Raw genomic sequence first — 23,719 nt, forward strand, 5'->3', positions numbered from 1 at the left:
GCCCTATACAGCTGTCTGTTCCTCTGCTCTGATAGGGTGTTGTTCTGTATGCCCTATAGGTATGTCTGGCATCAAACCAAACATTTAGTATTTTGATTGCAGCTCCATGGAATCAGCTTCCCAGTGAACTAAGTCAAGCAACTAGCATTTTAGCTTTTAGGCAGCTGTTTGAAAACGTATCTATTTAAGAAGCCTTTCCCTGAAGACTGATTCTTTATACTATGCAGAACCTTGTAATTTAGTGTTTTTAAGATAGTGTTTTATAGATTGATAAGTATACTTAATTTTTACTATATGTGTTGTTCTTTCGGTATTTCTACATTGCACTACTTTAGAAACATTCATTGGGAAGCAGTTTATAAATCCTTAAATAAATAAATATCATTATCAAATATCACGGCCTCTCTTTATGTATATTCAGCCCAATCTCACAAATATAAACAGGCTTGATTTGTCATTTTTATGTGTTTGTGTAAAGCATATGAATACTAAGAGAGAATGCAGATTGCTGGTACACTCATAATTTTTAAAATAAATTTCCTTTGAAGAAAATGAGAAAGGCAATACTACTACAACAAAACTCCTGTTGTTTCTCCCAATAACTCTGCATGGCGAATCATGTTTGCCACTGCAGCAATGAGCTTATCCAAAAAACTTCTAGGCTCAAACATGTTAAACAATTTAAATACCAGATTCCATCCTTGTTTACTCACAAGCAAGTTCCACCAAATGTAGGACTTACTTTCAAGTAACTTTGCACATGGTTTTGTGCCAAAAGCAGATTTTGTTTGAGAATAAAAATATTACAACACTTTCTTAGCATATTCTTTCATAATTTATAACTCCTTTACAAAATGAATACATTTATCAGAATAAAGACGCCACAAAACAGGCAGTACAGGAAATACAGAGAAGCTAATTTCATCAGCAGATAAGAGTATTCTGATATATTTTCTTGCTGTCTTCCATTCTATTATCTACTACTCTCAGAAAGGAAGGCAGAGGTTCAGGTTTATCTTGCTTAAACCTGTTAAATCTATGCATGAAAGATGCTTTCCCAAAAGAAAACATTAGGCAATATATAATATTGTAGCAACAATAATTTGGAAACATTTAACACATTAACTGGAACGATTTCATCAGACGCTCCTTCAACACATGTGGTATTAGATTAATCCTAGTTTAAGTATAATATGTTTCTTTTCATTTTGGGCTCAAGCCTACTCAATTTCTATTCTAACCAGCTTACTCCAATACCCAGCCTACTTACTTCAGAGTAGCAATACTGATTACCAAAAGTAAGTGGATGACATGATTCAGATACGAAGAAATAGTAATACATTTGCCATGGCAAAAAACAACAACAGTGTGTATATTTTCTTTTTATTATGTGCTTTGGGATACTACCAAATTACATGTTGAAGTTAAATATAAACTGCACAGTGCCCTAAAGAATATTTAAAGCTCCCATGCAAATCTCAAAATGAATCAGAATTTGCCAACACCTCAACATTCAAGACTCTGGGTAATCCACACCGCAATCTCCTCTGATGAGTATCTCACTGATGAGCTTCCATCAGCCTCAAGCTAGATCCTTTGCCAGGCTGTTGCAGCACCTCTTCTGGGCACCCCTTCATCGCTCATGGGCGCTTCCTTCCTTCTCCTATCCTACACATGCTCTCCCCGTGCTTTCTGCTCTCTTCTTTCTCCCCATCAGAAATTTCCTTTCCTTATGTCCTCAATCCAGCACCTTCACCCCATATGAGGACTGCCATCTCTGTTAACCTTCCTACACCCTCCAATGGCCTTAACACTAAGGTTTACTGTTCACTATAATATTAGAATAAATATTAAATTCTGACTTTGTACTCTAAGCAGGTTTTCAATGTTTTCATTTTTGTTAGCTATTATGAAGTATTTATAGATCGACAGATAGATAGTTCTATTGATTTCCAATATATAAAGAATATTGCCATCTATCCTAACCCCACATAATCGAAAATACACACCAAAATGGAAATCTTGGTGCAAGCTGTATACAAGTACCCAAGGTTTAGCTTTTTGCATGTTTCAGTTTTGAGTCATCTAGCACTCTTGTAATGCATTCCTTTTAACAAATACTCAGAAGAGCTGAAACTCTTCCAACTGATATTATAGTACAAGCGTTTTTAAAAGAGCCTGCACAGCCCATTGCCTCTTTCCATCTCTGTTTTTGCTGTGAATTAGCTCCAGTTCCAGTGATTCACTGCAGGCTGCTTACCATAAACTTCCATAATGCACTGCATAAGCATTGCTCACTTCTCTTTCATGGCAGCAATATCCCTAAAGCTCTCAGCATTTTGACAGCTAGGCTGCCTAGGGTAAAGTCCATCAAATAATTTGCAGCAATTCCTTTTGAAGCTTGGCTAGAAGCTAATCAAGTTTCATGTGCCTAGAAATGAAATTATTGTGGAATATTTGCTTTCTTCAACATACCTAGCAACTCTTACCTTTTTCATTTCTTCAACATAGGCAATCATAGCATCTTCTTTGGGCATATCACCTAAAGCGCTCCATGCATCCCTACAATAAATATCACAAATATCCTCAAGACATTTAAAATTATAATTCCTGTAAGATTCAATAGGCTCATTCTTACTGAGCCCTTGATTCTGCAAAGACAGAACTCGCTACAATCTATCTAATTTTGTGTACATAAATATGTGCTCATTGTCTGTAGAGTAACACAAATTCTGAGATTGAGATTTAACATAGGCTTGGTTTCTCAGTCTTCAAACAATGTGCTTTTTAATATTTAATAAATGGCCTCATTTCCATCTTTTCCTTCTCACTTTTTGTCTGACGGTAGGCCACAGTTATGAGTAATTTATACTCAGCTTGCGTGCCCAGTTCAAAATGCACAACATTTTGCAGAATATATAACTTGTACTAACTCTTTGCAATAGACTTGAGAAACAGGTAAGTCAAAGATATAAAACTGAAACAAGTAAATAAATAGCTGGATCCAATAACCCAGATGGCCTTTTCAAATGAGTTTGTCTATTGTGTGCATAGTCAAATATCTGTGTGGGAAAGTCACAGACAGCACTGCAGTCACGGGGGGAGGATGGACACAATTATCCAGGTCTGGAGCAAAAAACACTGCTGCTGCTGCAAAAATGCAATTGCCCAATACCTATTCCCTGCCTCAAACTGCATTTTCCTATTCTCCTGTACACTATAGCTGCACAAGCGTCACAGAAACCTTCCAGGTGTATCAAGGACCTATGACACACTCCTCTGACTTATTTTGGCTCCCCCCCAAAAATACAGTTTTAGAATTTGGGGTTTTGTTTTGTTTACTTCTTAAAATAGCCAAATAACCCTGCAAGTGATTTCCTGAAGCTTAAAAAAAAAAAATTAAGAGAAATGTTAGTTAGCAAGATTGCATTGTCTCCATGCAGCACTCTTCCCACAATACCTTACTTCCTGGTATTATGATTGTTGTTGTTATTATTTTCTTTATTATTATTTCCCCTTTCCAAAGACAAGAATGAACACTTAATTTGATTTAACCTTTGCCTGAATAAAAAGTGTACTTTGCTAATCTGCTGTGGATATCAATTATAACACAAGTTTTTTAAAAAGAACACCTCTGGAGGGTTGCACTGAGAATAACAGCAACTAAAAAACAAATATCAACCCTTTTGTCGTTGTTTTTTACTGAGGTGTGTATAGCTCTATAATACTTCACAAAAGTCACTAAAAAAATACAGATTCCTCTTACATATATTTTTTATTTCTGCCCTATTATAGCTAATGGGTAAAAATGCTTGAGCTTCAAAAACATGCAGAACCTGTTTGACAAGAAACCTCTGTAAACTGAGAGAAATTATTACATGTGCTTACAGGCAACAATGTCTCTGTTAGGGAGAGCCAAACTGCAGAGTCTAACCCGGCTACCTCCACCTCCAACATATGCTGCACAAGAATGGGGGCAACACTGCACTTCATCAGCTGACTACCAATTTTACATGTACATTGCCACCATCTTTATTAAGATATTTCCCAATAGTGGGAGACCAGCATGAGGAGCAGAGACAGTCTGCTAAAAGTCAGTTTGCAGGCTGCTGGTAGACAATTGTCAATGAACCTTCTTCAAGATTCAGAAAAAACATTTTCTGTACCGAAAGTCTCTTTGCGCAATTATTATCTCTATCTTAATCTTGCCTGCACCCTCACAGCTACTGAGTTCTTTCCTGAACTAGGTACATTTTAAACAGAAATAGCTGGGAAGGTGGCAGTGCTCAGGTAATCATGGCGTGCTAGGCAGAGCAGGAAGCACATGTGAATTCCCCAGATAACAAAGGTAAAATACCTGGAACATAAATATCAGAAATGATACCAGGCCTTGGTTTTTTAAAAAGAGAGGCTGAGAACATCCCCTACTACCAGTGATCTGGTGCACATTTATATTCTTTATAACTAAGGCTTTTCTCCATATGCAAGTTGTCACAGGAAGCTGCCTTATACAGTGTCACACTACTGGTCCATCTAGCTCAATACTGTCTACCATGATTGGCTGTGGCCCTTTGGAGTTTGAGATGTCTTTCCCAGTCCTACCTAGAGATGTAGGAAAATGAACCTGGATGTTCTGCATGCAAACCCTTTGGTCTACCAGTGAGTTGTAGCAGTGTCCCATGAAAAAAAAAAGTAGTTAGTAATTCATCCTTCCTGGTGCCCCCCACTACAGTAGGGCTTGTGTACATACAAACTTAAAACACCTCTTGCATATCATATTTACCATTTGTATCTACCAATAGGATCCCAGAATCCAGGTCTTGGACTACTGCAGGGTCCTTGAGTTGCTTGCTTATAAAAGCTATAGAACTTGAGCATCATTTCATTTGTTGGCTGGAATGAACCTGGAGAAAATAATCTTAGAGTGAGAAACACCATAAATGACAGATATTTTTAAACACCTAATTTCTGTACCAACTCAAAGGATTAGATTCACACTTGGTTAATTTAACTGAAGTTCTATTGAAATCAAGGGGCCATAACTTAAACCATGACTTATTGTTCGCACTGAATTCAATGAGACCAAAGTTCAACTAACTTAAGTTAAGGCTTCCAGTTCAAAGTTAAAGATCCAGTCCAAAATAAATAGAATATGACTGCATGACTTACAGTACCAGGCTACTGGGAACTAAGTACACCCATAACAAGGACTAAACTCAAGACTTTATGCACACCAATTTCTGATTTTAAAAAAATCAAATAATTGCACCTTCGGTCTATGTTTATTTTCATTCTATAATCAGAAAGGATACTCTAGTGAGTAAAGTATACTTGTGTAAAGGAACATAGCCACCTTTATATTTCAAGTAATGATATCATCCCTGTTGATGATTCTCCTATTAATGAAAGTAATGCATCCAAACAAACAGAAAAAACATGACTGCTGATACTTTTCATGCTAGCTTAATGGTAGAATTGTCCCTACTGTGGTGCAGCTCACATACATCCTGTGTTGAAGACATATTGTAGTACTGGGAAAAAAGCTATAGAAATTCAAAACCCTGTCAAGGATTAAAATACCACAGCAGATCCTCCTGTGACAAAAAACCCCAAAGTCATTTTACCCCACTATGGTTACCTAAATCGATAGTTAGGTTATTCCAGTCAAACTGCTTCAAGCAGTTTCTATCATAGGCCCTGCTCCCATGGCTACCCCAATACTATCTGCCCTACTGAAAACCAGGTAAGGAGAAGATTTATTGACTGCTTATGCTACTACTTTATACATGGTTGGTGTGCCTGACCACCAGCCAATCCTTAGCTCTTAGAATGGAACTTGCACAAGCTCAAAATTTTAGATTGATACATTTTTTTTTAAAGATTCTGTTACTAAAGTGAGACAGAAAAGTATTTGTAACGTGCACACTATGAAGGACACCTCTCATTTTCTAATATTATGGGTATGTTCATATTGGTGACTTAAAACACAGTGAGGTCATTTCATCCCACTGTGCTTCAGGCCACATTTGCATAGTGTTGTTAACATTAGAGCAGGTTGTATTGACTCAATGTGTGCATGGCCATTTTGATTTCCCCATCCCTGCAACCCCATCCCCCAAGTTCCTATTCATGAAACTGTCATCTGCACATGTGCAACGGCTGTCTCAAATGTTCACACCATTCTTAAGTATGAAGCGAATGCAGCTTAAGTTTTCCAGTGCTATGCGACTCCACCAATTTCACAGAAGGGTGGGGTGGGAAAGAGAAGGGATTTGAAAACCACACCATTTACACCCACAAGCTGTTACCAACGCAAAATCAAGTATGAACATAACACGCTCAAGGCAAATCCCTCCTTGCTTGCAGTGCTTGGGATAACATGGTTGATTTTAAAAAAGAAAATAGGTGAAGGCATTAAAAAAAAACCTCTGGAGCAGAGTTGGCTGAGTATTTGGCTCTCTTAAATAGAGATGGAAGCTTTTCTTTTTGGACATACTATTTTTAGTTCTGCTCTCAATTTAAGTTTATCAACTTTTCATTGTAAATATTAAACTACGGCAGATGTCCTGGCAAGTAGACTTAAAGTTTTAAATGAAGTAATTCACAAAGACCAGGCAGGCTTTCTCCCAGGTAGACACATGTTTGCTAATACAAGGAACATTATTGACATCTTGGAACTTTTGCAAACAGACATAAATACAAAAGCAATGCTAATTTTCATAGATGCGGAGAAAGCCTTTGATAATATCTCTTGGAAATTTATGAAGGGAAACTTAAAAGAAATGGGGGTGGGTCGGGGTTTTGAGAATGGGATTGATGCAATATATTCAGAACAAAAGGCTAAATTGATAGTAAACAATGTGGTTACAGAAGAGTTTAAAATTGAAAAAGGAACACGACAAGGCTGCCCGATTTCCCCTTTGCTATTTATATCGGTTCTGGAGGTGCTCTTGAATATGATTAGAGGGGACCGGTTGGTGGAAGGGATTCAGGTCGGAGCGAAACAATATAAACTTAAAGCTTTTGCAGATGACCTAGTTCTGACCCTGCAGGAGCCAGAATCTAGTACAATAAGAGTATTACAATTGATTCAAGATTTTGGTCGGGTGGCGGGATTCAAACTAAATAAACAGAAAACTAAGGTGCTGGGAAAAAATCTGACAGATACAGAGTCGGAACGGTTTCAGAGAGAAACAGAACTAACTGTGGTTAAAAAAGTAAAGTACCTAGGGGTAAATATAACAGCAAAGAATCTGAGTCTATTTAAGGATAACTATGAAAAATGTTGGTCTGAAATTAAGAGAGACTTGGATAGTTGGACAAAATTGAAGCTTTCCTTGTTAGGCCGAATTGCTGCTGTTAAGATGAATGTATTGCCAAAGATGTTGTTTTTGTTCCAAACATTGCAGATTGTGGACAAGACGGAGTGCTTCCGGAAGTGGCAGAGAGATATATCTAAATTTGTCTGGCAGGGCAAAAAGCCCAGAATTAAGTTTAAGATACTAACTGATGTGAAAGAAAGAGGGGGCTTTGCCCTGCCAGACTTAAGGCTGTACTATGAAGCCGCAGCTTTCTGCTGGCTAAAAGACTGGCTACTTCTCAAAGACACTGATGTACTGGACTTGGAAGGTTTTAACACCACTTTTGGTTGGCATGCATACTTATGGTATGATAAGGTTAAGATCAATAAGGTCTTTAAGAACCATATTGTCAGGAAAGCAGTATTTAATGTCTGGACAAAATACAAAGACTTATTGGAAAACAAAACTCCGAGGTGGCTTTCACCTCTGGAAGCTAAGGCCCGAAAAAGACCCAATATGGAGGCCAAATGGCCAAAATATTGGGAAATATTAGAAAAAGATGGAGACAATTGGAAATTGCAGAGTTTGGAAAAAATGAAGGATAAAGTGCAAGACTGGTTACATTACGCTCAGATTAAAGAAGTCTTTAAAAATGATAAAAAGGTACGGTTCCAGGTGGAGAAATCGAAGTTGGAAACAGAATTGTTAGAACCAAAGACTAAGGTATTATCAAGAATGTATAACTTGCTGTTAAAATGGAATACACAAGACGAAATGGTTAAATTGGTTATGATAAAGTGGGCTCAGGACATTGGGTATAATATTATGTTTGAGGACTGGGAAAGGTTGTGGACCACTGGGCTGAACTTCACTGCATGTAATGCTCTGAAGGAAAATGTAATGAAAATGATATATAGATGGTACATGACCCCAGTTAAACTTGCCAAAATATACCATTTGTCTGATAATAAATGTTGGAAATGTAAAGAACATGAAGGAACATTCTTTCACCTCTGGTGGACCTGCCCTAAAGTGAAGGCCTTCTGGGAAATGATATATAATGAGTTGAAAAAGGTATTTAAGTATACCTTCACTAAGAAACCAGAGGCCTTCCTTCTGGGTATTGTCGGCCAGAAGGTGCTAAAGAAGGACCAAACATTTTTTATGTATGCAACAACGGCAGCAAGGATACTCATCGCTAAGAGCTGGAAAACTCAAGATCTACCCACACTGGAAGAGTGGCAGATGCAGCTGATGGACTATATGCAACTGGCCAAGATGACTGGTAGAATCCGAGACCTGGGAGAGGAGAGGGTTGAGGAAGACTGGAGGAAATTTAAGATTTATTTACAAAAATATTGTAATTTGGTTGAATGTTAAGAAGGATGCTAGATCATAAATAATTGCCCACCACTGAATTAGATCTGAATTTGACGATAAGTCAGATTAAGGAAAATACAAACTTTTTGGAGAATTGCTAGATTTTATTTAAATGAGCGGAGATAAGATTGCAAACAAGTGGGTAATTTGCTTGGAAAAATTTTTTGTAACGATGTAAGTGCGAGCGGGAGACGTGAGGGAGTCCAAAGAAGTGACGAAATTATGTTATGATATAAGTAATGTTGTTTATTATTTATGCATTTGTAGTCAAAAAAATTTAATAAATATGTATATATAAAAAAAGTAAATATTAAACTACGTATCAGGATCACACACAGAGATTGCAGAATGTTTCATTTTGGGGAGAGGAACAATTTTGTATGGAACTTAATATGCACAAAGAGCATCAAGGCAGCAGTTCTATATACACATAAGTGTGTATAAGTACTCAAATTTGGCTTCAGAGTACAGATGTATAGAACTGCAAGGACCACCTATTCCCTCAGCAACCTAACAGGCCATTAAAATTTGCCTGATACCTTTAGAAGGCAAGGTAGGAAGAGGCCTATGATAAGGCCTTCTGAGTTGCGCTAGCCAGAATGTACTTTCCAGAGATGTTTGCCTGGCTCCAACTGCTCCTTACCAGTGCTAAGGGACAACCTTCCCTGCTTTTAGATTCTTGGTATTGCATGCATGCCTTTTTATCCGACTACAGGTTCTTCCCCCTGCTGCTTTTAAATAACCAACTACTGTACCATAAAGACTTTTAGAGAAATCTTATGCTAGCTGTTCTGCCAGTTAGCTTGCCCAAGGGCCGGAATACAAATCCTCCAAATAATAAGGTAAACAAGTTAAAATGGTTGCCTAGGTAGGAAAAAAAAGCCAGGAGCACTAGAGTTCTTGCTAAAGAAATGCTTTTGCCAGGATAGGCCATTCCCCAATATATTGTGCCAGTTTTTCCAAACAGTTTTAACCGTCTTTTAAATCTGACAATCTTAAATTTGACCCTCTTTTAAATGGCAAATTTTCAAGATTGGCTAGTGAATTCATAATAGAGCTGGTTGGCAGGAGGAGGAGAAGGCAGGGGGTGGCGGAGGGAGAGAAAAGATGCAGGTCTTTCGCAGCGGCTCCTGTGGGTGTGGCGTGGCTGGGATGGAGAAAAACCCCAATTCCGGGGGACCCTTCTCCTCGCCCCGCCAAGAGGCACAGAAATGAGGCGGCGCTTCCCACCCTCTCCTCGGGTTCTCTGTCGCCTTCGCGGCCCCACCTTCCCGGTCCCTGGCCCTCGAACCGTCTCCTCGCTCCTCCCGGGCTTCACTCACCGTTTTTGGGCAGGCTCTGGATCACCTTGACGGCCGCCTCGAAGCGCGTCTCGTGCAGCGAGCCGCCGCCGCCGCCGCCTCTCTCCTCCGTCTCCGCCATGTCCCGCCTCTTCCCTCCGATGGGCCCCTTGTCGCGTCGGCCGCCGGAATCGCGCTGCCGCCGCCGCCGCCGCTTCTTCCCTTCGCCCAGGAGTTCCCTGTAACCGAGTGAACGCAGGACATAACGGGGGTCTGGCGAAGGAGGCGGTGGCGGAGGGGACGCGAGGGCCGCGGATGCCTCCGCCCCCTTCAGCCACGGAGAGGCAGGAAAGCCAGGCCGGGCCTTTGCGGCTCCCCTCACAGCCCGCCCGCGAGAAGATGGGCTCCCCGCGGCCCCAGTCGCCCCTCGGTCGCCTCGTGAAGAGGTCGTGGAGGCGGCGGTATTCGCTCCCTCATAAAACAGCCCGAAGTGAATGAATGAATAATAATAATAATAATAATAATAATAATAATAAGGCGTACTCCTGTGGTTTTGAGGCTTGTCTATTTTGGTTCCACTCTGGCGTGGTGGTGGAAAAAAAATACGTGAACTAAACCCAAAGTCCACCCTCGATCGTCAATCCATACAGTGCCCCGGCTTCACCCTTCTACAGCACACAACTTGTCGGTTTAATCTTTATTGATTTATAGAATGTCAGCTTTGGAAAGAAGACAGGTCCCTGCCCCGAGAGGCTTACAATATGAAAGACGCGAGGCAACGAACAGCAAGGGGAGGAAAGATCAACGGGGAATAATAAACTATTTTTTACCCCAGTTACAGTATGGAATTGGGAGTAAAGGGTTGTGCCAAAGGCGCCGTGGAAAGGGGTATTTACTACCCTCCTTTCGCTCAAGTTTTGTGTAGGTTCATCTCCCAATTACGGCCCAATTACTTAGCTCGCGTGACCTGTCCTTCTGAATGTTTTTAAGCACGACCACAAAGAAGTCAAAGGGGCTTGCTCCGAAATCATTATACTTAGGGGGGTTAACGATTCCTAACCCAATGCTGACACAGAAGTAAGTACTACTAGGCATGGGCGTGGGGGGGGGTAGAGAGTGGCAGCTGCCCCCCTAAATCAATAAAAATAAAATACATAGCAAACTGAGGTCCTGCCCCCACTAACAAAAGCAACCCCCCCCAAAAAAAATCCTGGCTACGCTCATGCCACTGGGTTCAGAGGAGCTTACTCCCATATATGCATGCACAGAATTGCAGCCTAAATGGATCATATCATTTAGATTTTGTACTTTCGTCTTCAAAGTGGATGAGAGGTGTCATTAGCAACATGCGCTAAAATAAAAGAGATTTGGACGGAGGGGGGGTTAATCGTTTCACCTTACTTTCGCCAGCCTGATCAGAAAGTTCAAACAAGTGGTTTTAAAAGACTATTGAAGTAACTGCTGATATACACTGAATTCACTCGTACACCAGTACTCCGTTAAAATCCACTTTTTCCAGCCCATCCCATTGCTATTTCCTAGGACTTAACAGCACCTGTCATTTCCTTTCTTAGACGTCTGTTGTGACCTGACAAGTGCGACATCACGCACCCCTGGCGAACAGCTAAACAAGCAATTCAAAACTTCCCAAACACTTTTATCTACACTCACCCCATCCTCACTCACAGGGGGCTTTTAGATAAGCTTTGCAAAGCCAGCCTCAGCGCCAGTGATTTCCTGTTCCCAGTACACAACAGTATACAACCACCCATTATTACTAGGCATCTATTATTACACACTCTTGGGGTGGGGATCGGGGGCGAGCCTTCCCAGCAACACATATCTGGTCCCAATTCCCTCAATTACAGACAGAACCTGACAGCTGCAAGGACAAAAATAACAATACAATATTTTTTCTCCTCCAACTTTTTGAGAGCAAAGCGCCATCCCTAAGCACGGCCTAGAAGGCTGGCGGCCCCGAAGAACAGCTGACTTTCTGCCTCATTTCCCAAATAACAAAACATAACAAACAGCACAAGTTGTTCCCCGCTCCTACCTTCCGTGACAGGTTCGCTCACCTTTTTTTGCCCAAGGCTCAGGCTTCTCCTGTTAAATGTCTTCCAACAGCAGCGATCAGCTCATTCTTGCCCCGCCTCCTCGAGGAGCATGCTGGGAAATGTAGTCCGTCCCTTTACTACTTCCGGTCTCTGGCATCCATGATCCTCCCTGCCATGGCAACCTTCAACTGTTTTCTCCCCATAGGCAGAAGCATTCTCCCTCCGAGCAGCCAGTAGCAACGGGCAGAACGGCTTGGGGAGCCCGGACGGCGCTGCCTTGAGGGCCCCGAAGGATGGCTTATAGGAGCAAGTGGTCCCAGAGGAAGAAGAAAGGCCCGAAGCTTGAGCTCAGCCCCGCTCAGAAGCAGCAGATGCGCGATGCCTTCGACCTGCTGGATTCCGACGGCACCGGGACCATCGACGTGAAAGACCTGAAGGTGTCCATTCGGGCCCTGGGCTTTGAACCCACCAGAGAAGAGATCAAGAGGATCGTGGGCGAAGTGGATAAAGAAGGCTCGGGGAAGATCGGCTTCGACGCGTTTTACTCCGTGATGACCAAGAAGATGTCCGAAACGGATCCCAAAGAGGAGATCCTGAAATCCTTCAAGCTGTTCGAGGACCCGGAAAGGGGCAAGATCGCCTTTAAAGACCTCAAGCGCGTCGCCTCCGAGATTGGGGAGAAGCTGACGGACGAGGAACTGCAGGAAATGATCACCGAAGCGGACCTGAATGGAGACGGGGAAGTGAGCGAGCAGGAGTTTCTGTTGATCATGAGGAAACACGGCTACTAGCCTAATGGCCTCCTTCTCGTCGTCCTCCTCTCTGCCCTTCTCGGCTTCTTCCGCCTCTTGAGAGCACCTGCAAATAGTGTTGGGGAGCTCCTCACTTTCCTCCAGCCATCTTCTTCCTCCTCCTCCTCTCTCAGGCAGAAACTCTCACAGGTTAAAGTCAAGGGTGTGGGGAAGGGAGGCTGTAATTCACTGCTGGAACATTAAATGTGGCTCACCAGAAGAAGAAGAAGAAAGAATTCTCCTGCTCAACCTTGCTCTTTCTGTTTTCAGTGAATAAACATACCAGTTTTAGACTCCTCTGGGAATAGTAATTATTTATACTCTTATCGCAATAGGTAGAAACCTGAGGGGGTTTTTTTGTACAAATTGCTAAAATCTTCAAATCACTTTCAAAATGATCAAAACACAGTTACTACCACACACACTTAAAATCATCAAGGCAATACTTCAGGGATTAGTTATTGAATGTTCATATTCATATTATATTTGTATTATTTTTCACATTTGCACACCTGCTACTCCCATCTAAAAACAACCCTTAGTATCTCTACTATAGGAAATTATATTTAGTACATTTATGTTCAAGAATTACATGCTACCTTTCCATATGAAGATTTGCCAAAGGCATCTTAAAATCCATATAATATTTTTTTTTTTAAAAAAACTATGCCTAGCCATTTTCAACTAAAACAGGAGCATGCTCAATGCTAGAGTATCTGTTTTGTCTCAGTTTCGAACCCCAGCACCTCCAAGTAGGGATGGAACAGACCCCATCTGAAACCCTGCACTGCTATTATCAGTCAGTGCACAAACAGTGAGCTTGATGGCACTAATGCTCTGATAAGGCAGCTTCCTATGTTCCTAAGTATTAGCCAGGTCTGCTCTGTCAGGGCCTTTACAGCAGTTTGTTTTAAATAAATCGGTCCACACTGTTTAGAACTGCTCCTCCTGGGATGGCTAGCTATCATATACAAAAGGTTTCTTTAAAAAATAAAATGATGTATCAAACGATATGAACAGCAGAGCACTAAAAACGTAAATGTCAGAGAAATCAAGTAAAAAATATTTAAACAGTATCCGAAAAGGCCTTGGAAAGTGAGGTAATGGCCTTTGTGTTTACTTAACATTGGAATGGCATAAGAGTGGGTGTCGAGTGAGCCACAAAACATAAAAGAATCACAAGCCACAAAACATAAAAGCAAGCGTCACAGATGCCAGCTGCCTGATCTCTGAGAGAGCCAAGGACAATCAGAGAAGGGTTTCTAAAGATGATGGGGGATTTACCAGCAGGCTCATGTGGAAGAGGGAATTCAAAGGCTGTGGGATGGTACCTCTCTCCACTCATGCCATGTAACTCCCAGACTGGGTTGCTGCAATGTGTCCTACGTGGGGCTGCCCTTGAAGACAATTTAGAAACCTCAACTGTTCCAAAATGCAGATTACTGGCTAGGTTTTCATTTAGAAGTCATCTAAACTCAGTTTTAAAACAGCTGCATTGGTTGGCAGTTCATTTCTGGGCCTAATTTGTACCATTTTAGGTGTTAAGATCAACAGAGGAGGTCCTCTTGCTATTTCCACTGCCCTCAGAGGGGGGGGGATGGCACAGGAGAGAGCATTCTCTGGCAGCCTCCTAGTTTTGCAATTCCCCCCCCCCCCGAGAGGAATTATACAATTTTTGTGGTAATCTGAAGATGCAGCTCTTTACAACTAGAGGTTGTAAAGGACCCACCCTATTATTCTGATTGGTAATTTATTTTAAACCGTTTTTAATGTTGTGTTTTAAAATGCTGTTATTTACTCTGGAACTTTAGGGTGGTGAAGGTGGTTAATAAAACAAAATATCAATAGCCACCCCCTTCTTTGCTAGCTTTTGGGATAATTTTTCAAATTCACGGAGGATGAGGCTATCATGATGGCTATGTTTCACTTTCATTGTTGGAGACTGTAATACCAATTACTGTGAATTGGTGTGAGTGTTGTTGCACTTAATTCCTGATAGGAATTAGCTACTATGAGAATGAGATCAGGATTCTGGTCTAGGTGGAGCTTTGGCCTGATCCAGCAGAGCTTTTCTTGTGCTCTTACTTAGTTTCAGCAGCTAGTTGTTGGGTAATTGTTTGTTTTTCATATTGTGTTCCAATGTGATTTTGTCACTTTCGTAAGCCACCTTGAACTTGGGAAAGATGGGAATGTTAAATGCCTGTTTTTTTTCAGAGTACCATATACATAGTAAAGGTAAAGGGACCCCTGACCATTAGGTCCAGTCGTAACCGACTCTGGAGTTGCAGCGCTCATCTCGCTTTATTGGCCGAGGGAGCCGGTGTTTGTCCGCAGACAGCTTCTGGGTCATGTGGTCAGCATGACTAAGCCGCTTCTGGTGAACTAGAGCAGGTTGGCAGGAGCTGGGACCGAGCAACGGGAGCTCACCCCATCGCGGGGATTCGAACCGCCGACCTTCTGATCGGCAATTCCTAGGCTCTGTTGTTTAACCCACAGCGCCACCTGCGTCCCTACCGCATACATAGTTGGCTATAAATAAGATGACTCCACACTGTTTGAAGAGATATAGTCTGGAATTCTACCGCTTTCTATCACTGAAAACTGCAATGTGCTTTGTGACACCAGCTGAGAGAAGGGCTGAATGACGTGACATTTTTCTTCCATTCTTTCTGGGTAAAAAGTAGTCAAAGGCGGCTGCTGAATAAAAAGTTGCTCCTTGTGAAAACCTCTGCCTTTTGCTTCTGTAAGCTACAGGTGGTAGCAAAATTAGGTGAGTAGTCAGAGGTGTTTTGGGGGGTGGAACCCTAGCTCCCCCCCTTTTAACCACAGTTTCTGTAAGCTCTACTCAACCAGGGTGACTGAATGTGCTCCAGAATGCAGTGCTACTGAGATCCCAGCCACAGGCTAAGAGCAGATGAGATGCCTGTATTTTGCGACCTGTCAGATCTTCTCTTTCCCGCTTCTTAGAGCATTTCTCAAGACAAGATGAAATCCACATCAATGCATCTTGTTTGGGGCTTCTCTTGAATTACAGGAATTGCCCAAGGCCTTTACTTGTTGGTACACCTTAAGCTTGAAGCGCCACCAAGTGGCTTTGAGGAGCAAATGCAGATGGAGAATGAATCTGTTCTCAGAGTTAATTGCTTTTCTCTCATACCTTTTCACCTCACACTGTAAAACTTAAAAGACCTCATTATGGGTATATTGTGGCTCTTTGTGCTTCACGATGGCAACACTAAGAGAAGTCACACCATTTAAATATTAATAGAACATTTCAGATACATTTTACTTGTATGATCTGATTATACTTTGGCTAAATCAGTGAGATACAGCAAATACGGAATTGTAAAAATAAGGTAACTCCACATATAAATGTGTCTTCACTATAATGTGTATAATAGCTTTTTTTTTTTATTTACTTTTTTTAAAAAAAGCTAGGTGTTTGTTTTTATTAAGAAATTCTAAGGAAACGTAATTTCTCCTTTTTCTCTGATACGAGGGAAGCTGTTGATGTCCTGAACCAAATTTCTGAAGGTGGTTATGGGATGGATGAAGGTTAGTAGAGTGAATCTAAAGCCAGACAGAGATGTGCATGGTCACTGGCTCTCAATTAGCAATTGTACTAACTTGGTAAAAACATTACCAGGCAGATTTTTTAAAATAAAAAAATTAAAAAGTAGGTTTGCATTTGTTGAGTCTGTTTTCATTTTTATATTGCTTTGTTTCTTTTGTAGGATCATTTTATTTTTAATTGTACACAGCCTTGAGCAAAGCAACTGCATTGGAAAGGCAGTGTATAAGTTCTCTAAACAAATAATCATTGCACGATAGAAGACTATCATCAACAGCTCAGCACCTGCAGTTTATTAAACAGCAAAGCTATACTCTGTGTGGTGCCTTAGTGTTCATGCTTGTACATTGGTAAATAGGCATGTGTGCACTTTAGACAAGAGGCATCCAGCCATCTATTCCTCTCCAAGATTTAACTTCTGGAGACCCTGAGGGAGGGAACTTAAGCCTGTAGAATTATAACTCCAGCAACTCACACAAACATTAAAACAAGTCATCCTTAGCAACAAAACAGAGACAGTTAGTTACTAGGAACAAAGACAGGAAATTGGGGCTGACTGATAAACACGAGCTGTTCTCAAGCATATAAATTTGTTTGTTCATATTCAAACACAAGCATTTTCTATGCTATATCAACATTATCCAATTCCCTTTCATACTTATACTGAAACTGAAATCTAAACCTGCTGCATTAATCAAGTATTGCAGAGGTATTTCTAATAAATGTACATGACTGCCAAAGATATCTTGTGCTGATGATCAGATACCACAGTGATCAGTGTATGCTTAAAATGCAGATAGCGTTGGTGAAAGAAGAGAAGCTGGAATGTAGAACTGTTATACTAAAAGGCCGCTTGTGCATTATCACCTGAAGTCCAGCTTAATCCCTTTTATTCCTGGCCCAGTAGCAATGGTCCATCAATATGGGGGGAAAGGATAGCCATGCTGCTCTTGAACCCCTTTAAAAAGCAGCTATATGTGTTACCCTTGCACAGGAGAGGAAACACAAATTATTTCCAAAGAATGGAAATTTTTATTAGTGGGAAGGATTGACTTTAGGATTCTGTGCTTCAGGTATCAAAATGCCTTTGACTAGTCACCATAAAAAAGTATTGAAGAAATGGATGTGATCTGAGGAATGAACCAGAGTCTTCTGCTTCCCCACAACCATTATATTTTCCCCAGGGAGCCATAAACCTTTTAAGCACAAGGAATCCTTTCATGGTAATTAAGACAAGAGCTCTAACTTTCACACTGTGCTGTAAGAAGCAATATTGGCCGATATGAGAAGCTGAATTCTGAAACAAATGAGAGTGTCTTTATTATACAGCTACAGCAAAACACAAACACAAGAGAGATTCGTTCCTTTGTATTCTACCAGTTGGCCTCCTTTGTTTTTCTTGTTCGGCTTAGTAACTGTTTATGATCATAAGGTGCTTGGGAAAAATGCTGAAAGACAAGCAACTTTTGGTTCTGCCTCATCTTGAAATCTTTCCATTCCCTTGTCTGGCAGGGCAAAAAGCCCAGAATTAAGTTTAAGATACTAACTGACGCAAAAGAAAGAGGGGGCTTTGCCCTGCCATGTAGCACCCTGCTTGTGGTTAACGCTTAGCTGGAATGAAATATTCAACGCAGCAATAGAGAAATTAAAATAATAATTTATTTGTCAGACAAATAAATATGAGGCACAGTGGTATATGGTTACCAAGCTCTGGCCTGGCCTCCTGCCATTCTGGCCAGCACTTATATTTCCTTAATCCAGCCCCCTTGCTCCTCCTGTGGCTGCCTCTGTCCAATCAGCCTGGTTAAAATTCCTATTGGCTATTTGCTAGAACCAATCACAAAAGATACACCCATTTCCTTCTTGCCCTTTTATGGGAATCAAAAAGCTATATATTCTTCTATCTATAAATGACAAATAAGTAGTAATATATCTTACATGCGTCTCAACAAGGAATCTTAATTACCAGCTCACCTCTTGACCTCCTTGCCCTATTGCCTTCCAAAACAGATGATTAATCTTGAATTTTTATCTTAAACATATGTCAAGGATTTTGAGTTCACATCAACACTGAGAGATCTCCTTCATTTGAAGGTTTCTAAACAAAAGGCCTGACAACCATATATCAGGAGTGCTCGATGGCGTCTCCTGTCTGGCAAGGGGGGGCTGGTGGCTGATGGCCCCTGTGATCTCTTCCAACTATATGAAATAAGAATCTAGCATTTCTTAAATCCTTTGCATAATTATATTTAAGCTAATATATTTAATACATAAATAACCTTTTAAAAGGAAAAGAAATCTTAAAAGGATCTTAGTTTAAGAAAGAAACAGCTTTAGAAAAGACTTCCCAAAAATGTTCTGTTTCTGCCAGCCAGACCAGTTGCTTTTTCACTGCTCTTGACCTTCTTAACCTTAGGAAGAAGATATGGCTCATTTTACTATTTATCAACCCTTAATTTGTAGGGTCAGTGTAACCTTGGCTGTCAGCCTGTAATTCCCTTTTTACGACTTTGAGAATTGTTTTCTGCTATAAATCAGGGGGCCCCCTTGTCTAGGAGTAAAAACATTGCCAAGGTTCTTCTAGGCAGCTGCTCTTCTGCCTGGCATGAAACATTTGAAGATCTTTAAGCTCATTTTTAAGATACAGGCCCTGATCAAACATATAAGCTTTAATAAAAATGCAAGCTTATGATTAGATGCCTCAGCCAGACTTAAAGCTGTACTATGAAGCCGCAGCTTTCTGCTGGCTAAAAGACTGGCTACTTCTCGAAGACACTGATGTACTGGATCTGGAAGGTTTTAACAATGCTTTTGGTTGGCATGCATATTTATGGTATGACAAGGTTAAGATAAATAGGGTCTTCAAGAACCATATTGTCAGGAAAGCAGTATTTAATGTCTGGACAAAATACAAAGACTTATTGGAAAACAAAACTCCGAGGTGGCTATCACCTCTGGAAGCTAAGGCCCGAAAAAAACCCAATATGGAGGCCAAATGGCCAAAATATTGGGAAATATTAGAAAAAGATGGAGACAATTGGAAATTGCAGAGTTTGGAGAAAATGAAGGATAAAGTGCGAGACTGGTTACACTACGCTCAGATTAAAGGAGTCTTTAAAAATGATAAAAAGGTACGGTTCCAGGTGGAGAAATCGAAGTTGGAAACAGAATTGCTAGAGCCTAAGACTAAGGTACTCTCAAGAATGTATAACTTGCTGTTAAAATGGAATACACAAGATGAAATGGTTAAATCGGTCATGATAAAGTGGGCTCAGGACATTGGGTATAATATTATGTTTGAGGACTGGGAAAGGTTGTGGACCATCGGGTTGAACTTCACTGCATGTAATGCTCTGAAGGAAAATGTAATGAAAATGATATATAGATGGTACATGACCCCAGTTAAACTTGCCAAAATATACCATTTGTCTGATAATAAATGTTGGAAATGTAAAGAACATGAAGGAACATTCTTTCACCTCTGGTAGACCTGCCCTAAAGTGAAGGCCTTCTGGGAAATGATATATAATGAGCTGAAGAAGGTATTTAGGTATACCTTTACTAAGAAACCAGAGGCCTTCCTTCTGGGTATTGTTGGCCAGAAGGTGTTAAAGAAGGACCGAACATTTTTTATGTATGCAACAACGGCAGCAAGGATACTCATTGCTAAGAATTGGAAAACTCAAGATCTACCCACACTGGAAGAGTGGCAGATGCAGCTGATAGACTATATGCAACTGGCCGAGATGACTGGCAGGATCCGAGACCTGGGAGAAGAGAGGGTTGAAGAGGACTGGGGGAAATTTAAGACTTATTTACAGAAATACTGCAATTTGGTTGAATGCTAAGAAGGATGCTAGATCATAAATAATTGCCTACCATTGAATTAGATTTGATTTTGATGATAAGTGAGAAATAAGGAAAATATAAATTTATTTTGGAGAATTGTTAGATTTTACCTAAATGAGCGGTGATAAATATTGTAAACAAGTGGGTAATTTGCTTGGAAAAAATCTTTTGCAACGATGTAAGTGGGAGCGGGAGATGAGAGGGAGTCCAAAGAAGAGACGAAATTATGTTATGATATAAGTAATTTTTATTTATGCATTTGTATTCAAAAATCTTAATAAATATGAATTTATTTATTTTTTAAAAAAGAAATCTTTCCATTCCCGCTGGTCATTGCAAAAAGTGCACTCTGTAACAAAGATACCGGGTGTGAGCTTTGTTTCTTCTTCCTCCTCTCTCCCATTCCTTTTTCCTTTTGTGTGATGTCTTTGTAAGCCAGAGGGCAGGAACTGCCATATAACTGGCAATTACAAGCCACACTAGAAGCCTCTTTTGGATGGAAAGTGGGATAAAAAAGGCACACACAGAGACATTCTTCTGAAAATCCACTTCAGATATTTCTCGTAAGGTCTCCAGTACTGCTGAAGGTGCATAATGGTGACCTACATAGATAAGCAATGAATATGCAATATTTTATTGTTGTTTAGTCTTTTAGTCATGTCCGATTCATGTAAGTACCATGAACCTTGGTAAGCTGGATGTGGTAAAAAATGAGATGGCAAGAATATTGACATCCTGGGCATCAGTGAACTAAAATGGATGGGAATGGGTGAATTCAGTTTGGATGACCATCATATCTACTACTGTGGGCAAGAAACCCGTAAAAGAAATGGAGTGGCTCTCATAGTCAACAAAAGTGGCGAAAGCTGTACTGGGATACAATCTCAAAAATGATAGAATGATATGAATCCAAGGCAGACCTTTTAACATCACAGTAATCCAAGTTTATGCACCAACTACCGGTGCTGAAGAAACTGAAATTGACCAATTCTATGAAGACTTACAACACCTTCTAGAAATGACACCAAAGAAGGATGTTCTTCTCATTATAGGGGATTGCAATGCTAAAGTAGGGAGTCCAGAGATAAAAGGAACAACTGGCAAGTTTTGTCTTAAGAGTTCAAAACAAAGCAGGGCAAAGGCTAATAGAGTTCTGTCAAGAGAACAAGCTGGTCATCACAAATACTCTTTTCCAACAACACAAGAGACAACCCTACACATGGACATCACCAGATGGCCAGTATCAAAATCAGATTGTTTATATTCTCTGCAGCCAAAGATGGAGAAGCTCTATACAGTCAGCAAAAACAAGACCTGGAGCTGACTGTGGCTCAGATTGTCAGCTTCTTATAGCAAAATTCAAGCTTAAACTGAAGAAAGTAGGAAAAACCACCGGGCCACTGATACAATCTAAATCAAATCCCTTATGCAATATTACTTGTCTCTTATCCAGGCTAAACTTACCAAATTCCTTCAGCCTGGCAAAAGAATGATTCAGAAATGCCAATTAATTTTTTTAAAAAACCCATTTACCTCTGATAAAAATAAATCTTTAATCTCTGTTTTCCTCACTATGTGACCTACTGGCACAGAGCACCTGTCGATCTCCAGAATTTTGTTGGACTGCAACTCCCATCATCCCTCACCACTGGCTGTGCTGGCTGGGGCTGATGGGAATTGGAGTCCATCAAAACATGGGGGGGGGGCTGGTTCACTGTCCCTGTTTTGTAATAAAGCATGGAACCTCATCCGCTTCTTGACATAGCGTTTGTAGACAGATAACATTCCTCCACACAGCATATTTGAAAAGGGGGGGGGGTGGAAGAAAACCCAGAAGTGTCTAGACTTATATTTATTTATTTTAAGGCATGAATATAGAAGAGAAAAGATAGGAAAAGGAAAGATTGGTACAGAGATGGCAAACAATTGCAGTATTCATTGATTAGGGGAGATAGGGCAAGTTGCATAATGAAGCGCTGTCACACAGCTTATTTTTGTCCTTTCTGTTTTTTGTTCCTTCTCAGACCAGCAATCTTGCATTTATTTTTGGGCTCCCCACCAGCTTTGGCTGCCTAGCAATGCCTGGCTGGAGTGTGCTTGCTCCTGCTACTGCAAAATGCTACAGGCTGCCTAGCAACAGGCAATCAGAGTGGGCTGCGTTGCCCATTTAGAAAGCACACCCAGCAGGAAGTCAGAAAAGGTGGGCTCCTTTCCTTCCCAGGCTGGCGACTCACCTTGAATAAGCGGAAGCTTTTTACTGAACTAGAACAAAAATCCCTGTACACTAAAGCCCTGGGGCTGGACAGACACACACACACACACACACACACACACACACACACACGATGGAACTGATTGCCTTACCAATACATACCTGTTCTGCAGCATTTATCGGATGAAAAGATGCAACATCCTATCAGCTTCCCCCAAGCAAATAAGAATGAAGGTTCATTAAATAGCCAATCTCATCTAACCTCCCCGCAAACTTTGCACAAACTAATCAGAATGAACGCTCAATAAACAGGTCATCTGGAAGTGACCTTCATTGTTGTGAAACTGGAGCTATATCTATTGTTCATGCCCTCTCATACTGCAATTTGTATTATTAGGGGAAGAGACTGATTCTTCATTTATTATGAACTCTAAGTGGAGGACCCACTGAAACGTGGATATCTTTATTATTCTAGTAACGTTCAGCTAAATTCCCTCTATCTTGAGTGAAAATATAAAGCATTGAGAACTCCCATTTAATTCCCCTGTAAATTTCTCTAGTATTCCTTTTATGCTCAGATCAAATCTTACTGATCTGTGTCAGTAAGAAATTAATTAGTTCAGTTGCAGGTTTCAACACACCTTTCAATGACTGCTGTGTTTTCCAGACTTTATATTTCAGTGGCAGTAATCCAGAAGCACACCAAAGTTTGTGGTTTCAACTGTCAAGCTAAAGCCCCATCTGGGCAATCAGGGTGTAGCTATAGACAGTACCTGTGTTTCAGGCCATGTGTGCTTAGACTTCATGAGTGCCTATATTTGGCATGGCTGCCAACTTTTCCATTAGTCCCCACAGTGGTGCTTTTAACTGCGGCACAATCGGGGCAGAGGAAGGGGGGGTGCGGTGAGTGTGGTTCGCCCCAGGTGTCACCACTGGGGGTGGTGGTGACAAAATGCCGGGTGGCACTCAATGCGCCCAAGCCACACGTCTCTCCTGGGAGTGACGAAGTGGCTTGGGTGCCCGCAGGCTCCACACTGCCCCAAATGGTCCGCCCGCCACCTCCCCCTCAGCTGTGGGGCAGCTGAGTGGGAAGAGGCAGGCAGACTCCTCGGAGGCCCCGCAGAACGTCCTGCCCCTGGCTGGCCTCACCCCTCCCAATGAAGCTTTCTACAACTTGGAAGCAAGCATCATAATTGCTAATCCCAACCACCGTTAAAATGCAAAACTGCATGGTCCAGCCAAAGGTTGTCAATTTTGGGCTGCATCCGCTGTTACTCA

General features: G+C 41.1%; 1 protein-coding gene and 1 pseudogene across 4 annotated transcripts in view; one reads left to right on the plus strand and one right to left on the minus strand.

Annotated features, from left to right (window-relative positions):
• Positions 1-12,173, minus strand: part of ACBD5 (acyl-CoA binding domain containing 5) — a gene marked incomplete at its 3' end in the record, with an annotated part of 31,297 nt that extends 19,124 nt beyond the window's left edge. For 2 of the 3 annotated variants that reach the window (XM_079948139.1, XM_079948140.1), the window contains exons 1-4: positions 11,633-11,782; positions 10,004-10,200; positions 4,784-4,904; positions 2,490-2,562 (exon numbers count right to left, since the gene is read on the minus strand). In XM_079948139.1, coding sequence (XP_079804265.1) covers positions 2,490-2,562; positions 4,784-4,904; positions 10,004-10,200; positions 11,633-11,637 — 396 coding nt within the window. In that variant the 5' untranslated portion in view covers positions 11,638-11,782. Of the gene's footprint in view, positions 1-2,489; positions 2,563-4,783; positions 4,905-10,003; positions 10,201-11,632; positions 11,783-12,039 lie in introns of those variants that run through there. The other variant, XM_079948141.1, reaches the window with a different exon arrangement.
• Positions 12,174-12,311: 138 nt separating this feature from the next.
• Positions 12,312-13,105, plus strand: LOC307199954 (centrin-2 pseudogene; annotated as a pseudogene). Its single transcript has one exon. The product of its transcript is annotated as a centrin-2 pseudogene (transcript).
• Positions 13,106-23,719: the final 10,614 nt, after the last annotated feature.

Source organism: Podarcis cretensis (assembly GCF_951804945.1).
Source record: "Podarcis cretensis genome assembly, chromosome: 12".
In the NCBI taxonomy this organism is placed as follows: Eukaryota; Metazoa; Chordata; class Lepidosauria; order Squamata; family Lacertidae; genus Podarcis; species Podarcis cretensis.